The sequence below is a fragment of the Hylobates moloch genome, unplaced genomic scaffold, assembly GCF_009828535.3.
Source record: "Hylobates moloch isolate HMO894 unplaced genomic scaffold, HMol_V3 SCAFFOLD_8, whole genome shotgun sequence".
NCBI lineage: Eukaryota > Metazoa > Chordata > Mammalia > Primates > Hylobatidae > Hylobates > Hylobates moloch.
In genome coordinates, this window is record NW_026652283.1 from 116,616,022 (window position 1) to 116,638,419 (window position 22,398).

The 22,398-nt window shown below is 44.2% G+C and overlaps 2 protein-coding genes across 7 annotated transcripts in view; one reads left to right on the top strand and one right to left on the bottom strand.

The window, feature by feature from the left end:
• The window catches only part of DLC1 (DLC1 Rho GTPase activating protein), a 523,594-nt gene that overhangs the window by 465,380 nt on the left and 35,816 nt on the right, over window positions 1-22,398 (top strand). Inside the window, exon 1 of one of the 6 annotated variants that reach the window (XM_058441997.1) lies at window positions 7,291-7,733. The exons of 4 other annotated variants lie outside the window; for them this stretch is intronic. In XM_058441997.1, the coding sequence (XP_058297980.1) occupies window positions 7,697-7,733 (37 nt within the window). In that variant the 5' untranslated portion in view covers window positions 7,291-7,696. Of the gene's footprint in view, window positions 1-7,290; window positions 7,734-7,827; window positions 7,847-22,398 lie in introns of those variants that run through there. One more of the 6 variants, XM_058441998.1, reaches the window with a different exon arrangement.
• LOC116473795 (protein S100-A10-like) lies at window positions 20,989-21,536 on the bottom strand. The gene has a single exon (XM_032758397.2). It carries the CDS (start codon window positions 21,451-21,453, stop codon window positions 21,160-21,162), a length of 294 nt encoding a protein of 97 aa, XP_032614288.1. The 5' UTR covers window positions 21,454-21,536; the 3' UTR covers window positions 20,989-21,159.

Below are 22,398 nucleotides of genomic sequence, written 5' to 3' on the forward strand. Positions count from 1 at the left end.
TTATCATAAATTAATAAGCTTAAAAGGCAGATGACATACTAGTAAAAATATTTTTATAAGAAATGACAAATGGCTAATATCTCTAATATACATAATACCTATGAATCAATAAGCAAAGACAAAAATGCTTCATTGAAAAAAAAAAAAAAGTTGGCCAGGCACAGTGGCTCAACCTGTAATCCCAGCACTTTGGAAGGCAGAGGCAGGCGAATCACTTGAGCACAGGAGTTCAAGAACACCCTGGGCAACATGACGAGACGCCATCTCTACAAATAATACAAACGTTAGCCAGGCATGATGACGCCCATTTGTAGTCCGAGTTACTCCAGAGGCTGAGGTGGATCACTTGAGCCCAGGAGTTTGAGGCTGCAGTGAGTTATGGTGACACCACTGCACTCCAGCCTGGGCAACAGAGAAAGACCATGCCTTGAAAAATATATAGATAGATATAGATATAAACTTGTTTAAAAAAAAAAAAAGAAAGAAAATATTTAACCATTATAAGCCAGACACAAAGGGGCAACTGTTGTATGATTCTGCCTAAAGGACATACCTAAAATAGTTAAATTCCTAGGGACAGCAAGGGAAATAATGGTTACCAGGGGCTGGGGGAAGGGGAAAATGGGGAGTTTATTGTTGAGCTTCAGTTGGGGATGGTGAAAAAGTTCTGGAGATGGATAACGGTGATCGTCACACAATAAGGTGAATGCACTATACTTAATGCTACTAGACTGTACATTTAAAGATGGTTAAAATGGTAAATTTTATATTACGTATATTTTACCATGCCATTTAAATTACTTAATTCAATGAGAAAGTAGCCTAGTTGCTTTTATGAAATAAAAAGTGATGACAGTGTTTTACTTTCCACTTGTTTGATTTTTGTGTAGTCAGGAGACACACGAAAGAATCAGAGCAGTCCTTGGTAAAGACCAAATGGATCTTGGGGCTGGGAGCCAGCACTTTTGGGTTCATATTCTGGCAGGGAGGCCTTGAGCTGATGACTTTAAATGAAATAGCCTTTAAAAGGAATTCCTACTGTCAATATAGTAAGTATCTCAGGAAAGCATGCTGGTTGATTTATCAAATCAGGACTAAAAATTCAGTATGTTCAAGCCCTCCATGGAGCTCCTTACAGAGCCCTGTTAACAGAGCTGTGTCCTCCAAGTGCCCTCTTCGTGTTCATTTTAGTTTTGCCCAATACCCTGCCTTTTCTAGGGTTTAGTAAATATTTGTCGAATGATGAAAGTACTATGCTGGGCTGGTACATAGTTGGAGTTTAAAAGATTATCCAAAAATTAGACTTAGATCACATATTCACAGGCACAACAGACTCTCAGACTCTCATTTTTTTCTTTCTTTCTATTTTTTTTTTTTTTTTTTTTTGAGACAGGGTCTCACTCTGTGGCCCAGGCTGGAGTGCAGTGGCACATTCTCAGCTTACTCCAGGCTTGACTACCTGGCTCAAGCAATCCTCCTGCCTCAGCCTCCCAAGTAGCTGGGAACACAGGCGAGCAGCATGCCCAGCTAATTTTTTTTTTATTTTTAATGTTTTGTAGAGATGGAGTCTCCCCGTGCTGCCCAGGCTGGTTTCAAACTCGTGGGCTTGTGATTTTCCCGCCTTGGCCTCTCAAAATGCTGGGATTACAGGCATGAACTACTGTGCCCAGCTTCTCTCTCTCTTAAAAATATCACTGGGCAACTAAATTAACCTTCCCTTGCATTATTTCTGAACTTGCATTATTCAAAAGTTGTAATCAATAGAAGGCCTGAGTGAACAAGAGACATACTCCAGTTAAAATTAAAGGGGGGTGAATTAATTTTGCTGCCTAAGCCCTTTATTATTTTCTCTTTCTTCATCCTACACTCCAGCATTTGGGTTTTGACAAATTCTGAAAAGGCTAAATACCAGGTAGGGTAGAGAGTCAGGGTAGGGGGAGAACCCAGGTTGGGGTCACTAAAGCTTAAAAATAAATGAATGTTGTAAGGACAGCCATTCAATTTCTAACTTAACTACTTTCCTTAATTGAATACCACTTAAAATTATTTTCAAAACTTTCTATTCTTTGTCATATGTCCTATGAACATCACAAATAAAAATGATCCCCCCAATAATTTTGCAATGTTGCATTGAACACAAATTATAACATTTTCCAAGTGCAGAGGAGTCTGTTATTTCCTCAGAGAGAGAAATCAATTTCCAAAGAGATTGCCTGGCTCATATCACTAGAGCAGACGGTTAAACTGGTTGCCCTAGGGCTAAGTAAATCCCGAAGTTAAAATTAAGTGGAATGGATTTCCATTTTTTTAAATAGTTGCCAGCATCTAAAAATTGAGAGATTTCATACACAATTATAAAATTATAGGGGTTCTGGAAAAAATCTTTCAGCTCCTGTTAAGACAGGTCAACAAGCCAGTAAGCCCTAATGGTGGCTGTCTTCTCAGAGGGGTCCTGAACCCCCCAGTTCTCACCATCTCACTAGGGTCAACTTTACTATCGTTGCCTGCTTAAGTGTCTGTCACTGCTTGAGTGTTTTTTAACATGTTATAGTGGGAAAAATGCAAGTGGGTATCCTTGGACAGTATCAATAATAACTAATATCAATTATTAAAATAGAGTAGGAACCAAAGCCAGTAGTCACTCAGCCTTCTGTCATGCAATTTAGGAGTTAACTACGTAATCTTTCTTTCCATGCTAATACCACAGTTGAATGGGAAAACATCCAAATACAGCGGCTGCGGATACCCCTGTGAGCAGTCTCCAAGAAACTGATGTCTGGCCACGTGCGGTGGTTCACACCTGTAATCCCAGCACTTTGGGAGGCTGAGGTGTGGAGATCACCCGAGGTCAGGAGATCAAGACTAGTCTGGCCAATGTGGTGAAACCCCATCGCTTCTAAAAATATAAAAGTTAGCCAGGTGTGGTGGCAGGTGCCTGTAGTCCCAGCTACGTGGGAGGTTGAGGCAGAATTGCTTTAAACCAGAGGCGGACGTTGTAGGGAGCTGAGAACGCACCACTGCACTCTAGCCTGGGTGACAAGAGTGAAACTCCATCTCAGAAAAAAAAAAAAAATGATGTCCAGGCGAGGAACGAGCAAAAGAGCATGACAGGAAGTGAACAGCACAGGTCTTGGTGCCAAATCATTTTTTAAAAATCTGCCATTGAGAACAAGTAAGTAACAACACCTCATATAACTTGTGATGGGTTTTCATTTTGATGTATTGAAATGGTTTCAGAGGACCCTAAGCTGTTGGTACTGAAACAGGCTACACTGAACAGGTAATTCCTGCCTCTTAGTTTAGCATTTCAAACCAAAATCTCACTTAATGCAGATCAGCTAAAAAATCCCTTCTAACATTATCTAACATTAACTTCTAACATATGACAGAGACAGATGAAACCTTGGGTAATGAGTTGAAGGTTAAATGAAGAGGAAGGACACTGAGGGCCCTGGGGACCTTCAGAGGTAAAGCACCACTGTTTATTGACACTCTTCATGATTTTTTCACTCTTTCCTTCCCCCGCTTATAAAGGTTCCTCAGATTCACAAAGGGTAATGCCAAAGTCTTATTTTGTTTTAATCTTCTCTTGGATGATGATTTAAACAGGAATTTCATGTTTTAGTTCTAATAATAGTGGCTAACATTAATAAATGGTTTTATGTGTTAAGCACTTATGTACATGATTTTATTCAAGCCTCATAAAACCCTCATGACGTATGCACTATAACAACCTTCCTTTTTTAAGATGAAACTGAAGTTTTGAGAGGCTAAATAACATATTCAACTACACAGCCATAAAAAAAAAAAAAAAAATGAAATAGACCAGGTGCGGTGGCTCACGCCTGTAATCCCAACACTTTGGGAGGCTAAGACTGGCGGACTCCTTCAGCCCAAGAGTTCAAGACCAGCCTGGGCAACATGGCAAAACCCTGTCTCTACAAAAAATACAAAAATTAGCCAGATGTGGTGGCATGCACCTGTAGTGCCAGCTACTTGGGAGGCTAAGGTGGGAGGATCACTTGAGCCTGGGATCCTCTTGTGCTGAGTGGGATGCACAGACGTTCGGCTGCAGTGATCTGAGATTTCACCACTGTGCTCCAGCCTGGGCAACAGAGCCAGACTATCTCAAAAACAAGAATGAAATCATGTCCTTTGCAGCAACATGAATGCAGCTGGAGGCCATTATGTTAACCATATTAACACAGGAACAGGAAACCAAATACCCCATGTTCTCACTTGTAAGTGGGAGCTAAACACTGAATACTCACGGACATAAAGATGGCAACAATAGACACTGGGAACTACTAGAGGGGGAGAGAGGGAGGAAGGGGAGAAAGAATTGAAAAACTATTAGGTACTATGCTTAATACCTGGGTAGCTGAACCAATCGTACCCCAAACCTCAGCATCATGCAATGTATCTGCACATGTACCCCCTGAATCTAAAATAAAAGTTTCAGTTATAACATAAAGAAATAACATATTAATCATAAAGCTAGTAAGTGGCCTGCTCTAAAAGTCCTGCTTTCAACCACTATTCTCTTAAGTGTAGCAGCTTTCAAAATGTAGCACGTCCATTTCTAAGAAGAGTGGAATTAAAGCTATACAAATTGGGGCTTGGCCCTTGTCACAGGCTGTGTCAATAGACCGAAGATTGGAAGAAGATGAGATTCAGGGAAGGTCAAATGTAAACCAATGCATCACCAAGAGAAAGGATTTTGGAGTTATTATTAGTATTATTATACAATAAGGAAACTACATAACACAATCTCCAGAGAGATGTAATGAAATTAGAAAAGATCCAGGGACAGCGGCATCAATAATCAAGGAGAGAGGAATGGGGCTTGAATAAGAAGAGAAGTTTTGCCTGTTTTATTCTGAAAAGATGAATGCTAAGTGGAATAAAAAGACTCCTGGCAACCTAATTAAATTAGAACACAACTTTCACCAGCAAACAAAAAATATTAAGAACTTATTCTGAGAATTGGTGTATTTGGAGGGGAGATATTTAGAATATATTTTTAAGGTTTGAATTTTTAATAAATAAGATAAATTAGTATGTTTTGAAGGTGCACTCTTATTTTTTAAGTTTGAATATTACACTGCAGCCTGAGCGATCTTTTCAAAATGCAAATCCAATCACGGGATGCCTTTTTCCACTAAAATGGCTTCTGGGCCGGGCACGGTGGCTCACGTCTGTAATCCCAGCACTTTGGGAGGCCGAGGCTGGAGGATCACGAGGTCAGGAGATCGAGACCGTCTTGGCTAACACAGTGAAACCCCGTCTCTACTAAAAATACAAAAAAATTAGCTGGGCGCGGTGGCGGGCGCCTGTAGTCCCAGCTACTCGGGAGGCTGAGGCAGGAGAATGGCGTGAACCCGGGAGGCGGAGCTTGCAGTGAGCCGAGATCGTGTCACTGCACTCCAGCCTGGGCGAAAGAGCGAGACTCTGTCTCAGAAAAGAAAAAAAAAGGCTTCTCGCTGTTTATCACTGCTAAGGACTTTCCTTAACACAGTCACGCAGGGGATTGAAAGTTCTTGCTTTTACTTTCCTGGCCTCCCGTTGAATCACACCCCCCCCTTGCTGGTGACGGTGGGCTCTTGGGCAGCTCCTCGGGCTCCCACACTCCAGAGGGCAACTGCATCATCTTGGGCCAGGTCAGATCTCCATTTCCTGGGCCCTCACAGCACCGTTTTTGCATACACCCCTGTTGCTTCCTCCCACCAGGCTGTAGCCCTTGCACCCTCAGCAGATACAAGTAGGTAAAAAGCCTGGAAACATCTGTTGAACGGAGGAGTCCCATACCCTTCGGAGCTGAATTCTGCTTTGGGTAAATTAGGGAGCCGGTAGTGGAGTTAGCTTATTTATTTATTTATTTTTGTACAGATGGAGTCTTGCTATATTGCCAAGGCTGGTCTCAAGCTCCTGGGATCAAGCAATCCTCCCACCTCGGTTCCCAAAGCGCTAGGATTACAGGTGTGAGCCACTGCATTCACCCAGCATTTTTATTTTGTTTTATCAAAATTTATGAGGGAAAGGGGAGAAGTGTCTTGTGTATGTAAACTAAGATATGGCTATGAAACCAATACGTTTTAAACTATAATTAAGAGACTAAATTCTCCTATTTGTATTTGCCCCATTTAAAACAAATTGTGCCCTTCTCCAGCTCCAATATTACCTCCCTGCTTTATGTATCTCCGTCAAACATACTCTCTATATCTCATTTATTTTGTTTGTTTTGCATTTTTCCCACGAGAAAGTAACCTCCAGGAGAGAAGGAGTATTTGTCTCTTTTGCTCACTTCTGTATCTCCCAGTCTACAGCTGTGTTTGGCACATAGTAAATGCTCTTTCTGTATTTGCTGAATGAATGAGTTTAGTTAAGTAGTCTTCCTTGCCCAGAGATAGCAGGCAAAAAGCATCAATTAACCCTGAAGTAAATTTTCATGGAATCCAGTTCTCGATTTTTTAAAGACTCTTACTGCAACTGTATTTAGCTGTGATGTCTTAACATTAGGCTTTCTAATATATCAGGGGTCCTCAAACTACAGGCCATCAGAATCATCTGAGAGCTTGTAAAAGTTGCAGATTCTCATCATCAAAGATTAGAATTCTGCAGTCAGGCGCCAGCCAAGGACAATTCCAGGAGCTGCATTCGGCCTGTGGCCCAAGGGCCAGTTTGAGAAACATGGGCTGTGACCCCCAGCACGTGCTGAGTGAAAGCTCAATTCTTCTAAGGCAATATATATCACCTACATTCGCTCCATACTCATGCGGGTTTCAGCAATAAATAACCAATGTCCAAGGGACAGGTACTCTTCTCGCGTTTTTACAGATCTGGAAACACTGACCATCCCTTCCTCTCCGCTTCCCCTCCGTTCCCGCAAATTTACGCGGTTCCTGCCAGGACAGGTAAAAAGTGCGCAGAGCTACCAAGAAAAAGAAGGGAAGCTCAAGGCACACTAGGGTCCAGCCCGGACACCTCCACCAAGTGAATACCTTGTGACCTTTGCCTTTGCACCCGGGGCCAATAGTTGGCGACTTTTAGGCGCTTCCCGCTGGGAACGTGGAGGCCCGTGGGGGAAAACATTTCAGCCTTGGGCGGAGGGGGCGCGGGGCGGGGCATGGGGGGGCGGGACCGAGCGGTCGGAACAGAGGAGGGGCGGGGCCTGGGTGGGGCGGGGCTAGGGGGCGGCCTGAGGCTGCGGCCACGGGAAAGAGGCGCGGGGAGGGGCGGAGCCTGGGAATGGGGCGGGGCCGGAGAACAGCCCGTCGCTAAGGCCTGCAACCCAGACTGCGGGGAGGACGCGGTGCCGCCCGGTCTGGCCTCGCCCCTGGAGGGTGGGCCCAGCGGGAGGGCGCGGCCGGCGGGGCGCGCGGGAGACAGTTCGCTCAGGCTGCCCCAGCGAGGGCGCTTCGCTCCCAGCCAGGACATGGCCGCACCTCCCCGCAGCAGGAGCTCCGGCTCACGGACTTCTCGCCTAACTCCCTGAGCGCTCCCTCGTTTCGATCTTTAGAAAACCCCGCGTTCTTTATGGGGCCGTGACGAGGGACAGGGAACGGCGAGCAAGGATGCGTTGAGGACCGCGAGGGCGCGCGTCCCGGGTGCCGCCTTGGGTCCCGACGCGGAAGCCGAGCCGCCTCCGCCTGCCTCGACTTCCCCACTCCGCTTCCGCCGCCGCCCGCCGCGCTTGATGTGCAGAGAGAAGCCTGACACCATGATCCTAACACGTAAGCTAGACTTGCGCCTTGCCGTCGGGCCGGCCGCGGGAGCCGGCTGCGGAGGGGACCCGCCGCGAGAAAGTGTCGACCCGCCGCGAGAAAGTGTCACCCCGCCTTGTCAAGTCGGTGCCTGTTGTTCTGTGCTCTTTAAACGCTTTCTGCGGGGTCTCCGGATTTTCTTGGAGGTGGTGTGGGGATAGCAGGACTCGCAGTTTGGGGAGGGAGTTTGAATTTTGGAGGAGTGACCCGTGATTACTTTTTGCCTGGGGACCGCGCGCCAGCGCGCCAGGCGGGCTCCGGATCGGCCGCAACCCGTGAAGGGATCCGTGGTTCACTTTCCTCCTTGAGCCGGGCGGGGGCTCGCGGCTCTGGCTCAAGGGGCGCGGCGACACAGCCTTCTACTTTCCTTTCCTTTGGGGACTCCTCTGCGCTCGTACTCACCTCCTGTCATTCACCAGGTTAGTCCAAAATCAGTGTGAACTCCGGGAGAGTTTACAGTTTTGGAACGTTTTAGACCCTAGTGGCGCTTGGAATTTTTTTTTTTTTTTCATCACTGCTTGAAAGTCAGCTCACCAAAAACTTGTTTTCCTTTTCAACCATTTTTGGGTCAGATACTGTAAGCGCTGGGAATTAACTCAGATCTGGCCAGGGAAGTCTCGGTTTGGTGGCTGCGGTTACCTGGAGAGTGTTGGGGTAGGTTAGCAAGCCCCGTGGCTTGCAAAAATGCTTCTTGCTAGGAAAAAAAAAAAAACACACACACACACAGTTTTGTTTTGTTTTGTTTTTTCCCGGAGATGGGTCGCAGAATCGTGTCCCTGAAGTGCCCCCTTGGGGTTGCCCACGCCCTTGACCCCGACAAGGAGGCCGAGGAGCGAGTTCCTGGGCCGGAGAGAGGAAGGAAGCTCGCCTCCCGACCTGACTATTTTCGTAACGAGGCGACAGCTTCTTGGAAGCCTGCCCCCACTCCATGTCCCTGTCCCCACCTCCAGAGTCCTGGGCCGAGCCTTTGATCCCTCCGAAGGAGGTGCCTCCCTCCTCTCTGCAGCACCCTGCTGCGTGTAGTTTGCTGCGTCCGCGAGCCTCCTTCAGCGCACAGCCCCTGGGGCGAGAAAAGGGAGAGGGGCACGGGGTCAGGCTGGTGGGGTCTGATCCTGGTCAGCAGCCTGCTAGCTGGGCGAACCTGGGCAGTGACAGGACCTCACTGTGCCTCCTTCAACTGCAACAAAGGGGTGATAACTGTATTACCTCCGCGCGGGGAGGTTGTGAGGATCAAATGAGCTCGTGCAAGTAAAGTGATTAGCAGAGTGCCTGTTGCCGCTGTTCAATAAATACCCAATGTGTGCTAATCACTGCAGAAGGAAACCCCTGCTTGCAGTCATTAATCTGCATTTAAAGAAACCTTCTTCTCACTCCCCACCCTTCCCCATCCCCAGTCTTGTTTTGAGTAAGTCTTTTTACACCCAACATGAGTGAGCAAATGGATTCATTCTCAGGATTCAGAGGTTGTTTCGGCGATAAGTGATGAGATAGAGGAATGCAGCCTAGTCTGGTGGCATCGATGATGTATTTGGAAAAAAAACTACAGCTCGGGAGAAGGCAGAATACTGAGTCTCAGATTACATTTTTTTCTTCCAAAATTCTGTTTGCTGAAGGGATTAGGGAAAATAATAGTCCAGCAGACTGCAGCCCCTTGAATGTAAATCAATCAGCAGCTCCAAGAGGTTGACTAATTCGCCATCCATCTGGACTACAGACTGGTCCTCAGTAGAGATAATTTGCAGACTATTAAGTGTGGAATTAATGGAGGTGCCATCTTGGCTTGCAGACGGCAGCAGATGGTCAGAAGGGTGCCCTGTAAGGCAGCAGCCCCTCTAATCGAAGAAGTAAAATGCTGGGGAACCAGTGTCAAATGGTTAGCAGATGTGTGCACAAAAGTTATTTTGAGGCATTTTCTGAGAAAATGTTGGCGATTGCATGTATTCACTTTTCTTGTGGCATGCCAGATTTACAGCGTGGCCTGAGCGCAGATGCATCCTTTTTGCATTAGTACTACTGTTCAGAGTTTAAAATGAAGCACAGCAGACCGAGTTTCTCTCCTGGCTGTTTTGAAAAGTTTGCTTTTGACAAATACTTACTTTAATTCACACAGAGTAACACCAGACACCAAACAGCCTGTAAGTTCAAAAAGGGGACCGGGGATAGTTTCCAACTTAAATCTTTCCCTGGAGTGGGTGAGAAAAGTGGTTTTGGTGACTTGTGTCATAACTTCCCAGTTGCAGATTTCATGAGAAACACCACTCCTTAAACAGTGAATAGTTGAGCAATTAACTTGCTAACTATGAAGGCAGTGTTTCAAATTTTAATGCACTGGAAAGATTGAAGGATTTTCTTAGGGCTCTGGAGTAAAGGTGAAAGGCAGGTTACCCTTCAACCTAAAGCCATTGTTTGCCTGTTTTTTTGTTGTTGTGTACTGTAGTTCAGAGAGCAAAGACTAAGCAAAGTTTAAGAGCATTTCTACATTAAAAGAAGTGTTTGGGTGCTTCTGGAAAATATACCAGACCAGTAGAAAGACATGTTGTGATTCAACAAGCTGTTACTGTGAAGTGAGTTTAAAAATGTATATAGTACTTAAACTCTTATTTGTAGAACTATTATGAGACTTAAAGGGGATATGGGAGGCCCCAGTTGAGATGCCTTCCAATCAGAGGCTTGGTGAGATTCCAAGAGGTGGTTTCAAATACAGAAATAAGTACTTGGGTTTCCCTTGGTGTCCCCATGGAGATTTTAAGCCATGACGCAATGTTTAAATCAGAGTGGTATTTTTATGACTTAAGGGGGTAAATATGCAATTTGAAAATATTCAGGGAAGGGTGATTTCGTCCAGAAGAATGGGGGCATCCAGAGTACAGTGGGTGAAATGGATCGGACTTTTTGGAAGAGAGCCTTGTGCTGGACAGGATGGTCCAGTATTGTCAACACAAGTTTCTCATGCTTCACTCTCCTTCCTAGCAACAGGAAGACGGAAATGAGGCCATGCAAAAATAAAAGACCCTGAAAGGCTCCAGACAATACCTGATCCACCCTACCATTCACCCTGTACAGCCAGAAGACTTTTACAAAAGTAAAAATAACTTCAGATGTTTCCCCTTCCTCCCTGGCTATTGCCAAATCATGAAAGACTGAATTCTCAGTGCTTTACAACATCATAGCAAAAACCTGGCCCCATGGTGTGACTGGCATCCAGACCCACATCATGCCAAGCCTGTTCTTGAGATTATAAAGCAGACCTGGGGAGAAGGGTGATTTTCATTTGTAATGTTTGCACAGTCCAATGATTTTGAATTACATGAGTTGGGATCTAGTGGGAGAGAACTAATTCCTTTAGGGTCTAGACTAAGTTGTATCTCTGAGTTTTCTCAGAATGCTTATTTTATCAGGATCTGCCCCTAAAATTCTTAGTTTGGAGTCGTGGGGCTCTAATGCAAAGGATTAATCTGTACATCATTCAAGACACTAAAAAACAGTCAGGGTGAACTAATGCCCAACCGTAGAGTGTAAATATCCAGTGTGTCCTAGAAAGCACAATTCCAAGACCCTCTTTTCCATGGCTGTGAAATTAGAAGGAGCATGCTTTTCTGGAGCACTTTCACAACTGTCTCTATTTCTTACTCTGTGGCCTTTGCATATGGAGGAATGCAGAGGGAGGTGAGTGCTGTTCCTCTTTGAAGGAAGACAGTGCTGTAGGGTTGAAATATGTTTTATAGGAATGGGTTACTGCATTGAATGAGCGCCATCAGTGGTGTTTTCTTTCAACCTCAAATTAGTTAGAGATCCAGTTAACGTAAAAGGGTTTAGATTCCCAGCTGAGAAGGGCTCCTTCTGTCCTCTGGCCCTTTTCCTTCTGTGGGACCTTGTGTTATTAGGGATTACCATGATCAGTGACAAGAACTGCGGAGTCTTCCTGGGGGCCCTCTAATTAGGTCTACTCTGTCGTAACGTTTTGTTCACTAGACATTTCTGCCTTGCCATCATAATTAATGGAGAACCGGAAGAAAGCATTCACATTAAGCTTGTATATTTTCTTTTTTTTTTTTTTTTTTTTTCTGCGACGGAGTTTCTCTCTGTCGCCCAGGCTGGAGTGCAGTGGCGCAATCTTGGCTTAATGCAAGCTCCGCCTCCCGGGTTCACGCCATTCTCCTGCCTCTGCCTTCCAAGTAGCTGGGACTACAGGCGCCCGCCACAACGCCCAGCTAATTTTTTTTGTATTTTTAGTAGAAACAGGGTTTCACCATGTTAGCCAGGATGGTCTGGATCACCTGACCTCGTGATCTGCCCGCCTCGGCCTCCCAAAGTGCTGCGATTACAGGCGTGAGCCACCGCGCCCAGCAAGCCTATATATTTTCATAGTGTCTCCCAAGCAGCAACCAGACTTCTCTATTGTGGCCCTTACAGAGCCTTACAGTTACTTTGTAATTTCTTGGGAGGCTTCTGTGCATAGGTAGGGAGCTATAATGTTAGAGTCCAGGAATGACAAATTTTTTGTGAGTCCCCTCCATGGAGGGGAGTCTAGTGAGGGGAGACTTGGGGCTCTGTCTTTAACATTTGGGGGAGTGCTCTGGGCTACCATTTTCTAAAGCTCTGACCCGCTTTGACTGTACCAAATAATGTTTTCTTCAGTGAAAGTACTTTCAAATATTATTTCTAAAGGAAACTTTTCTCCCAAATGTGACTGAAAATATGTGAATGCCTGCCTATGAGGAAATAAAGTTTTGAGCACCAAAAGGTGAACTATTATATCCTTCTATAAAGTGAAGCCAAGACACATTGGAAATCAGTTTCTCTCAATCATTCATCAGCCTTGGGGTTTTTTGGTTGTTTTTTGGGGGGGGGGGTTTGTTCTACTAGACTTACTTTCCTCGTGATAAGTGTGCTTATTTTCATTTTATACATTTCTCTACTTGGTACCTTTTGGTGTCTACCCCTTCCCCCGTCGGGGAAAAATCAAAAGCTCATTGAAGGCTGAGGTCAGTGAAGCTGAGTCCTCAGATGCCTTTGGCACCTCCCATCCACATTTTGTTCTCTGCCCTGCCCCACCTTTGAGCGTCCTGTGGAGAGGACTGGAGGTCACTTCCTGAAGCTTGTCAGAAAGGCGCCTTCCTTCTCCTCGCAGGAGTCTCTAAAGGATGTTTAAGGGACAAAAGTTTTCCACACCCTGGGGTGGTAGCATTTCCCAGGCTGGCAGCACTTTAGGAAGCCACGGAAGAAGAGACTTCAGAGGTGAAATGGCCTGTGGCCCATGCACGGGGCCGCGCCACAGCCACGCTGTGTCACTCCTAACACTCAGATGACAAAATAGAAGATGCTGAAACTGAAGTGATTTTTACCTCCTGATTCTGGAGAAACCATAAACTCATAAGGGATCCAATCTCCATACAGTTCTCTTTTTCAAATTGTATAGCACAGAAAGAGCATTTTATATAATGCTTGGACATCTGTAAAAGTCATTTCATGGGAAGTTCCAGAACTTTGCAAAGGCAGCCTGGAAAACCAGTGCCTTTTCCCCATTGAGGGGCAGCTGAGATGCGGATAGGTTCAGTGACTAGTCCAAGATCACATGTGAGTTGACTGGAACCTCAGACCCCTTTCGGTCAACATGTGTAAACAAAATGAAGGTCTTAAGTTGTCTGTAGGAACCTGAATCAGAATTTGACCATTAGATTAATTTCTGTTCATTCATTAGTGTTCATTTAGGGGGCTGGGTGTCCCAAGCAATACTGGTGAAAATAATTCCTTAGCTCACCTAGAACATAGCAAATCTTATTTTTTTGTCATACTTTTTTGGCACAGAACTGAGAAAGTCTAATTGAATAGTGTTTCGTCTTCGAGGTTTGACATAGAAATGGCTGGAGGTGGCTTATACTCCTAACCAGTACCTGCCATATTTTCATTGTCATTGATCTTTGATACAGCAACTTGACGTTTCATTCATTTTCTTTTTTCTGTTAGAATGGACGAAATATGGGTGAGCAGTTTTTTTAATAGGCGTTTCTGCTATCACCTTTATTTCTAATTTAAGGTTTTACAGCATTGCAATTCGCACACTATTTTATTTTCTCCTGTGCTATAGCAGAACTATAAAGCAAAAGCCAATGTTGGGGGAGATGCCCCTCGTAGAATAAGCTTTGCTAACATATGTAAAAGAAAGAGTTTGTTTGTATGCCAACTTTTAATAGTAGAGACAGGGTTACTCTAGGTTTGTAACCAGATATTTTGCCTTGAATAACAAGTTTAAAGAGGGAATGGATTATATAATCTTAAAACATGTGCTTCATTTTACCAAAAAAAAAAAAAAAAGAGAGACTCAGAAAAATAAGGACCCTTAAAACTGTATTAATTAGTTAGATATTTTTCTTTCTTGAAATTCTTAATCTATACAGTTATCATCTTCAAAGGACTTCGTACTTTATGAGCTATTCCAAATCACTGTTGTTAGTGCATAGTTTGAAATGCATAAATATTTGACATAGAATACTAAAAATACGTATACATATGTGTGTGTTTGTGTGTGTGTGTGTGTGTATGGGCAGATAGATATGTGTGTCCTTGTAGCAGCGATTTATTTTTATCCTGCCCCAGGTTGAAATGAAATAGAAAGATGTGATGATTCAGTATCCATTTCCTTCTTAGTTTATTTTGATTTCAGTTTGACCTCTTTTTGCTGGGTAACAAGTGCCAATTTTTGATTAGTTGGGAGATATTTTCTGTTCCTGGAAATAACTGGATCCGCACAAGGCTAGAGGGCCTGATGGAGCCGTGTGCCTCATGGGCTCAAATTCATCCAGAGCTGTTGCCTTTGCCAGGGAAGAACACATATTTCGATGTGAGCTACTTGCCTTTTCCTGGTTTATGTGTTAAAACGAGTACTTTGCAAACTCTTGTACTAGATGATCCCCAAAGAGGATTTCAATTGATTTAAATTCTACATGGCTAAAGTGTCACTTGCATCCCCAGGTATAGGCTTGCAGGGCCTGTCTCCCAATGTTTCCTCGTTTCAAGGCAAAACCATTTATTAAGTTGTCATCACATCCCAGGGAAAATGCGTCCTTTTTCCCCTCCTTTCTATAATTTCTAGGAATGTTCTTTACTCGAAAGCTGTATATGTATGTCTCCAAACCTCAAGCAGAAGAATAAGAGAGAGAGAAAAAAAAACGAACAAAACTTAAAAAGAAAACTCCCCAAAACTTCCATTCCTTACTAGGACTGAAAACCAGTATGGTGATTTACAAGTGAGGGCACTATTGAAATAGGCAAGAAGGGCTCTAACCTGGGGATGAGAGCTGGGTAGCTTTAGCCCCTTCAACAAATCACCTCAATACTGTACCAGCTTCCTCATTTGTAAAGAGAAAAGATGAAAAGCTTCAAGATGCATTTCAGCGCCCAAGTCACGGATTCTTTGGAAGATAAGATGCTGCTGCAAACATGAAAGATCAATAAGGAAAGTAAAACTCTTAAGAGCCTTGTGTGCGTTGAAGTGTTTTCTTCCTCTCAAGTTGAAACTTAGAGGGCTATAGACACGCACAGAAGCAAACATTGTTGGTTTTGTGTTCTCTATAATATGAATACAGCCTTCATGGGACAAATCAAGAAGTCGATCTCTTAAAAAGCAAATTGGGCCAGGTTTGGTGGCTCATGCCTGTAATCCCAGCACTTTGGGAGGCCAAGGCGGATGGATCACTTGAGGTCAGGAGTTTGAGACCAGACTGGCCAACATGGCAAAACCCCGTCTCTACTAAAAATAGGAAAATTAGCCGGGTGTGGTCGTGAGCACCTGTAATCCCAACTACTTGGAAGGGCGAGGCAGGAGAATCGCTTGAACCCGGGAGGCAGAGGTTGCCTTGAGCTGAGATTGCGCCACTGCACTCCAGCCTGGGTGACACAGTGAGACTCTGTCTCAAAAAAAGAAAGGCAAATTGGAAATATTAGCTTTATAAAATAAAAGCAATTAAAACTTTCATAAATTTACAAAACTGGGGCTCTCTCATAGCAGTTTCTACTGGTCCTTTTTTTGCGGGAAGAAGAATGTCTCCATGTAATTGATAAGAAATCTGCAAAATTAACAGTGGGCATGGAACCCTTTCTAGAGGTGGTCTTAGAGAGAAGGTGAAATGGGCATAAAGGAAATATTAGAGTCAAAAGCTTAGGGAGTTTACAAAGCCACTGGCAAGCCCAGGTTTTATAGATGAAGCAACAGGACCAGAGAAATTCTTTGATTAAGGCCACCTATCTAGGCAGTGGATTCTTTCCTGGATCTGTTTTCCTGACTTGTTACAGTAATGCTTTGTCCTCTGTGATAGAGTATCAGAAGGACTTCAGGGCACCCAGATGCAAAGTCGTTTTACATCTGAGGAAATAATGTTGGTTGCTCATTGTATAACCAGGCCGAGAAGGTGCTTCCATCTGATCCATGAGATAACTTACTTTCTGCTCCATACTCCTGCTTTTTGCTCTGTGTTGTAGTAAGTCCAGACGGCATTACTCCCAACACTTCTGCTTCCCAGCTTACCTCTTACTTCATTCAGGGTCCTTGACACTGAATCCCCTCTCCTGCAATCCATAATGCTTCCTTAAATAAAGGAGCACCAACTGGGCCCAGGCAGACCCCACTTGTCCACTAGCAAGAAGGGACACCTCTCCCACTCTGATGTCACACACGTCTTTCCTATGTCATATCACATTCCTCTTCATACTATACAGAAGTTCTTCATTTACTATTTTTTTTTTAAAGAAAAGCTATGCATGAGAATAGTGCATTTCAAATTGGTCACATTGGTAGATAACACAGCATTTAAAAATATATAAAAATGTAAGACTGCATCACTTATTGTAGGTGTGGTGGAATGTCATCAGTTAAGGCAGGAAACGGCCATCTGTGTGTGTACGTGCAGGTCACAGGGGATATGATGGCTTGGCTTGGGCTCAGAGGCCTGACATTCAGCCTTGTTGCTCACACAGTAGGTTTTGTTTGAAACTTTTTTTTATAATAGTTACATATACAGACACGTGTTTATATGCATGAATGTGTACTTATATTTATACACACACAGATACATAACATGTATATGTGTGTACCATGTTACAATGTAGAATGTATATCTTATTGTGGATCCTGGTCAGAAAAATTAAGGCCACTTACTAGAACAAAAATTGTATGAGTGGTTTATTTCTTTATGTAACATTTATTGAGCAACTACTATGTGCTGTTATAGGTGCTTGGGATATATCAGAGAATAAAACGGACAAAGAAGCTTGCCCTTGTGGAGCTTACAAAGAGGAAAGACAGAAAGTAAACATAATAAGTTTTGTGGAAGAAGAAAAAATAAAACAGGAAAAGGGGGAGAGTGGGCCCAGGTGCCATGGCCCACGCAGGTCATCCCACACTTTGGGAGGGAGGCCGAGGCAGGCAGATCACTTGAGGTCAGGAATTCGAAACCAGCCTGACCACCATGGTGAAACCATGTCTTTACTAAAAAAAAAAAAAAAAAAAAAAATTTGCCAGATGTGGTGGCAGGCACCTGTAGTCCCAGCTACTCAGGAGGCTGAGGCAGGAGAATCGCTTGAACCTGGGAGACAGAGGTTGCAAGGAGCCAAGATTGTGCCACTACATTCCGGCCTGGCAGACAGAGTTGAGACTCCTTCTCAACAACAAAAAAGGCGGGGGTGGGGGCGGGGGGGCGGGGGAGTAGGGGGAGAGGGCATGGGAGGAGGCCGGTGTGGCTGGATCAGTCAGAGGGAGATTGGGCGACAGGCGGGGTCCTGATAGGAGCCAGGACATGTGGGACATGGTTAGGAGTTGGGCTCTCACCAATGAAAGGGACACTCACTAATGTTGCCTGTACAGGGTCACTTGGGGCTTAACAAACATGTGGACCTTGCAATAGCCCTTAGGAAACCCGTTCGTTTCTAAGTGGAGGATAGAGGATCCTCATACGTGCTGTACTCCACTGTGAATTTCCTTTCCACTTGGCTTCCTGCTTCAAGTCAGGAGCTTGTGTCTTTGATTTTCCCTGAGTGCTGCTGGCAGTACGCCTGGTTCAATCAATAAATAGTGAAGGGGAAAATGTAGGAGGATTAGCTTTAGCTAAACATAGGACTGTACTAACATATACCTAACGATAGATTTGAGTTAGCTATTGTTAAGCCAGATAGCCTAAGAAACTGACTTAGTGACTGATGGGTCTCCCAGAAGCTCCCGGTTTTTTTTTTTTTTTTCAGACTATGTATAGCGGATGTTTGGAATTTTTTTAGGCACCTGAGGGTAGGAATGCTGTCAGTTGCTGGTGAAAATCTTTACTGTGATTAGATAACATTAGAGTTTAATAGATATTAATATATGAAGTCTGCTGTCTGCCTTAACCTTACTAAGCATTTATTTTACATAGATAACTCCTGATAACCAGTCTTTGGCAACTGTGTATGTTTAACATTTGGTTGTTTTTTAATTGCAAAGAGCGAGAGATTCAAGTCATGGTTCTCAGTCTGCCTTTAAAGAAAGGAAAATAGTAATAGATTTTTTTTTTTCTTTTCCTTCTTCACACCAACCTATCAGTAATTCCTTTGTGCAAAAAGTTGTCTTTGGGGATATACAAATGAATTAAAAAGTGAGAAGTTGGTGGAGTGAAGAAGGGGGAATTCATGTGAGAGAACTCAGGGCTTAAGGTATGAGAGCTTGGTACGTCCTCAGAACTCCAAGGAGTTTGGAAAGCCTGGAGCAAGCTTACATTTGGAGGCCTTCCAAGAGCTGAGTGGATAGGCAGATGCCAAGCTGTGAAGGCTGTGGTCTTTGCTGAGGAGTTTGGATTGTATTTGAAAGGCGCTGGAAAGTCACTAAAGAATTCTAAGCAGGGGAGTGACATAATGAAATATGTGTTTCATAAAACCAGCCCAGTGGCTCAGGGATCCTTGAAGGAGGATGGATTTGTTGGGGGCAGGGAGGGGTGAGGCTTATCAGAGTTCAGTGAGGAGGCTGTTAGGATAATCCAAGGGTGAAAAAGTCCAGGACGAAGGAATACAAAGAAATGTTATCTGGCTTAGTGGTCCTCGATCCCGGCTGCCTTTAAACTTAGGGAGCTTTTCTGAAATACAATGTCCAGGCCCTACCTAGACTGAGTGAATCAGAATACTTGGGGAGGGGGTGGTCGGTGTTTCTAAGCTCCCTGGCCTGGCACGGGTGGTTCACGCCTGTAATCCCAGCACTTTGGGAGGCTGAGGCAGGAGGATTGCTTGAGCCCAGGAGTTTGAGATCAGCCTGGGCAACATAGCGAGACTCTGTCTCTACAAAACAAAGTATAAAAACTTAGCCAGGCATGGTGGTACACACCTGTAGTCCCAGCTACTCAGGAGGCTGAGGCAGGAGGGTTGCTTGAGCCCAAGAGTTCAAGGCTACAGTGAGCTGTGATCGTGCCACTAGACTCCAGCCTAAATGACAGAGTGAAACCCTGTCTCAAAAAAAAGAAAAGAAAACTCCCCAGTGCAATGCCTACCTACATCCAGGGTTGGGAGTCACCAAGATCTCCTTACCTTACTACAAGTGTTTGTGGTCATGATTTGCTTCTCCCAGTGAACTCCCTCTGGAACTCACCCATCGGGTAAAAATGGGTTGTAATTAAAGCCATCGTATCCACCTGCACAACATTCCTGCCAAATTGGTCACCTTGATGTCATCAGAATTGATAAGCAGTGTCTTCCTACCCATTTGCAGGAATCTTTGTCACCCTGGGGAGGAGAATGCATCTTGGTTTGGATCAAAAAGCACCACCTGCCTGCACACAGCTGACACGGTTCTCTAGCAATAAAAGCATCAACTTTTTCATGAATCTTTGCCCATATGTCTATCAAATTTTACGGAATCCAGGGAATCTGCAAAGTGTTTGAATTTTCTTACATTCCTTTAATTTCTTAGAGTTGCATTTTTAAAAAAAATTCACTGTACCATTTGCATCGAAGCCTGGTTTCGGTAGCATGTTATCAAAGAAGCCAAGAAATCCAAAAGTTCCCTCTGTGAAGCTAAAGCGAATGGAAGATTGAAGTAATCATATCTTGTTTAGACCTAATTACTGTTGCTCAACCAGCTAAGATAACAGTTCAACAGAATGATGCTGGGGGTGGGGAGGTTTTGTTCAGCTTACTGTTGAGGGGTGATGGGAAGACAGGATCATCCCGTCATGCCAGGAAATGTGCAAATATGGCCTAATGGTTCCCAGCCATACACAAAAGGGTGTCCAGGACCTCATCCATCTAATGTCCAGAACTGCTTTGTGAAACGACTTTGACTAAAGCTGTTTCCAATAAAAATTTCCTGTTTCCTCCTTACGGCATTTGTCTGTTGTTTGCTTAAAGAAAACCCAGGTATAAAAGTTTCATTGTATTTCCATTGTATTTTTAGTTTCTAATGACATTTTTGTTCAGTGGGGAATGTTTTTTAAAAAAATCATCCTCGTAATTTTCACATCACCACCCACATACATTGAAGGGAAAATCACACAGTCAGAACTGTGTTAGAGGCCCCCCAAAACATGCATGGGGTAGATAAAACTGTCCAAAGTAATATAATTATGCAGTTTTCTGTAATATTTTAAATTTTGTTCATTGTTACATAATATATATGTATTTGTTACATAACATACATTATATATGTGTGTGTATATATATATATATATATTTTTTTTTTTTTGAGACGGAGACTCGTTCTGTCACCCAGCTTGGAGTGCAGTGACCCAATCTCAGCTCACTGCCACCTCCGCCTCCTGGGTTCATGCCATTCTCCTAGGAGCCTCAGCCTCCTGCGTAGCTGGGACCGTAGGCACCCACCGCCGCGCCTGGCTAATTTTTGTATTTTTAGTAGAGACGGGGTTTCACCGTGTTGGCCAGGCTGGTCTCGAACTCCTGAGCTCAGGTGATCTGCCCACCTTGGCCTCCCAAAGTGCTGGGATTACAGGCATCAGCCACCACGCCCAGGCTGTTACATACAATATTTTTAAAGGGAAGAACTTGTCTTGCAGGAAGGACCTTGCATTTTTGTAAGTAATTGTTCCTTCTCTCACTATGGCATTTGAATGTAGAAATGTCATTTTTAAAAATTTTTTGGTAAGTTTTTTTTTTTTTTGAGATCGTCTTATTTTTTTTTTTTTTTTGGAACTAAAAAAGAACTTTATTTATTGAGGGCATGGGGATGCAAACAATACAAAAATCAAAAGCTTATCTGGTATTTAACTTTTCTTTCTCTGCTTGTCAAATGAGAGTTAGATTTTATTTTTACATTTGCTAAGGGTCCTGATCTGCTCATGAAATCCTTCTATGGGGGAAGCTGTGGGGCAGATTTCTTAAGCGACCCTTTGGGACAACTCTTATCAGGGAGGAGGGAATTTCTCATTTCTGCCTACTTGTTTCCCTTCTGCTTCATGTGTACTACAAAATAGTCATTGCATGCAATGGTGAGGCCTGCAATTAGGGAAAAGAAGCTCTGGAAGCCCACTTTGCCATCTCTGCACTGGTCCAGGTCCTTCATTATTTTGTCCACAGCCAGAGGGTCTTTTTGATTTTCCAAAAATCCAGGGAACTCCTTTTCCATGAGTACTCTCAGGTCCTCCTTTGTTAAGTAGCCTTTATCCCCAGCGAATTTGTGAAATGTAAACATCATGGTTTCCATGGCGTGTTCCATTTGAGATGGCATTTTGGTGTGGTCTGTTGAAGCCTTGGCCGAGGCGCGGCGGACGCTGGGCTAGCTGGGCGAGTTGGACGCGGGGCGGAGAGGCCGAGTCTCACTGTATTACCCAGGCTGGTCTTGAAGTCCTGGGCCCAAGCAATCCTCCCACCTCAGCCTCCTGAGTAGCTGCGAATGCAGGCAGAAACCTCTTTTTTCTTTTTACAGTTTTTGTGGAGATGAAATCTCGCAATTATTGCCCAGACTGGTCTTGAACTCCTGGCCTCAAATGATATTCCCACCTAGGCCTCCCAGAATGCTGGGGTTACAGGCGTGAGCCACCTCGCTTGGCCTCAGAAAGCTCATTTTTAAGGGGAGGTGGTTACTTCTCTGTCTGTTTCCTCATGTGTTTATCTCAGAGATATTAGTAATCCACATTTTAGGATCAATGTGAGGTGTAAATGAACTAATACGCACAAGCGCTTAGATAGGGCCTTATGCATATTAAGCAGTCAGTAAAGTGACCCACTGATATAGAACTGTTGAGAGGTAAATGGGAAGACTGCATGGAGGAGGTGGCATTTGGTTGGGATCTTGAAGTATGAGTGAAATTTCATCTTGAGCATTTCAGGCCAGATAATTCACTGAAGTGCAGTGTGTGTGGAGATGAGCACCAAATTTACTTTGGTTAGAGTGCTCGGGTACAGGGAGCTGAACAATTAGGTTGGATGCCAAGTGGAGAGCCTTGAAAACCTTGTCAGGGTGTTTAGACCTATTTTTTTTTTTTTTTTAGACAGGGTCTTGCCCTGTTGCTCACGTTGGAATGCAGTGGTGTGGCCACAGCTCACTGCAGCCTCGACCTCCTCGGCTCAAGTGGTCTTTCCACCTCAGCCCCTCAAGTAGCTGAGACAACAGGCATGCGCCACCATCCCTGGGTAATTTTTGCATTTTGTGTACAGATGGGGTCTCCCTATG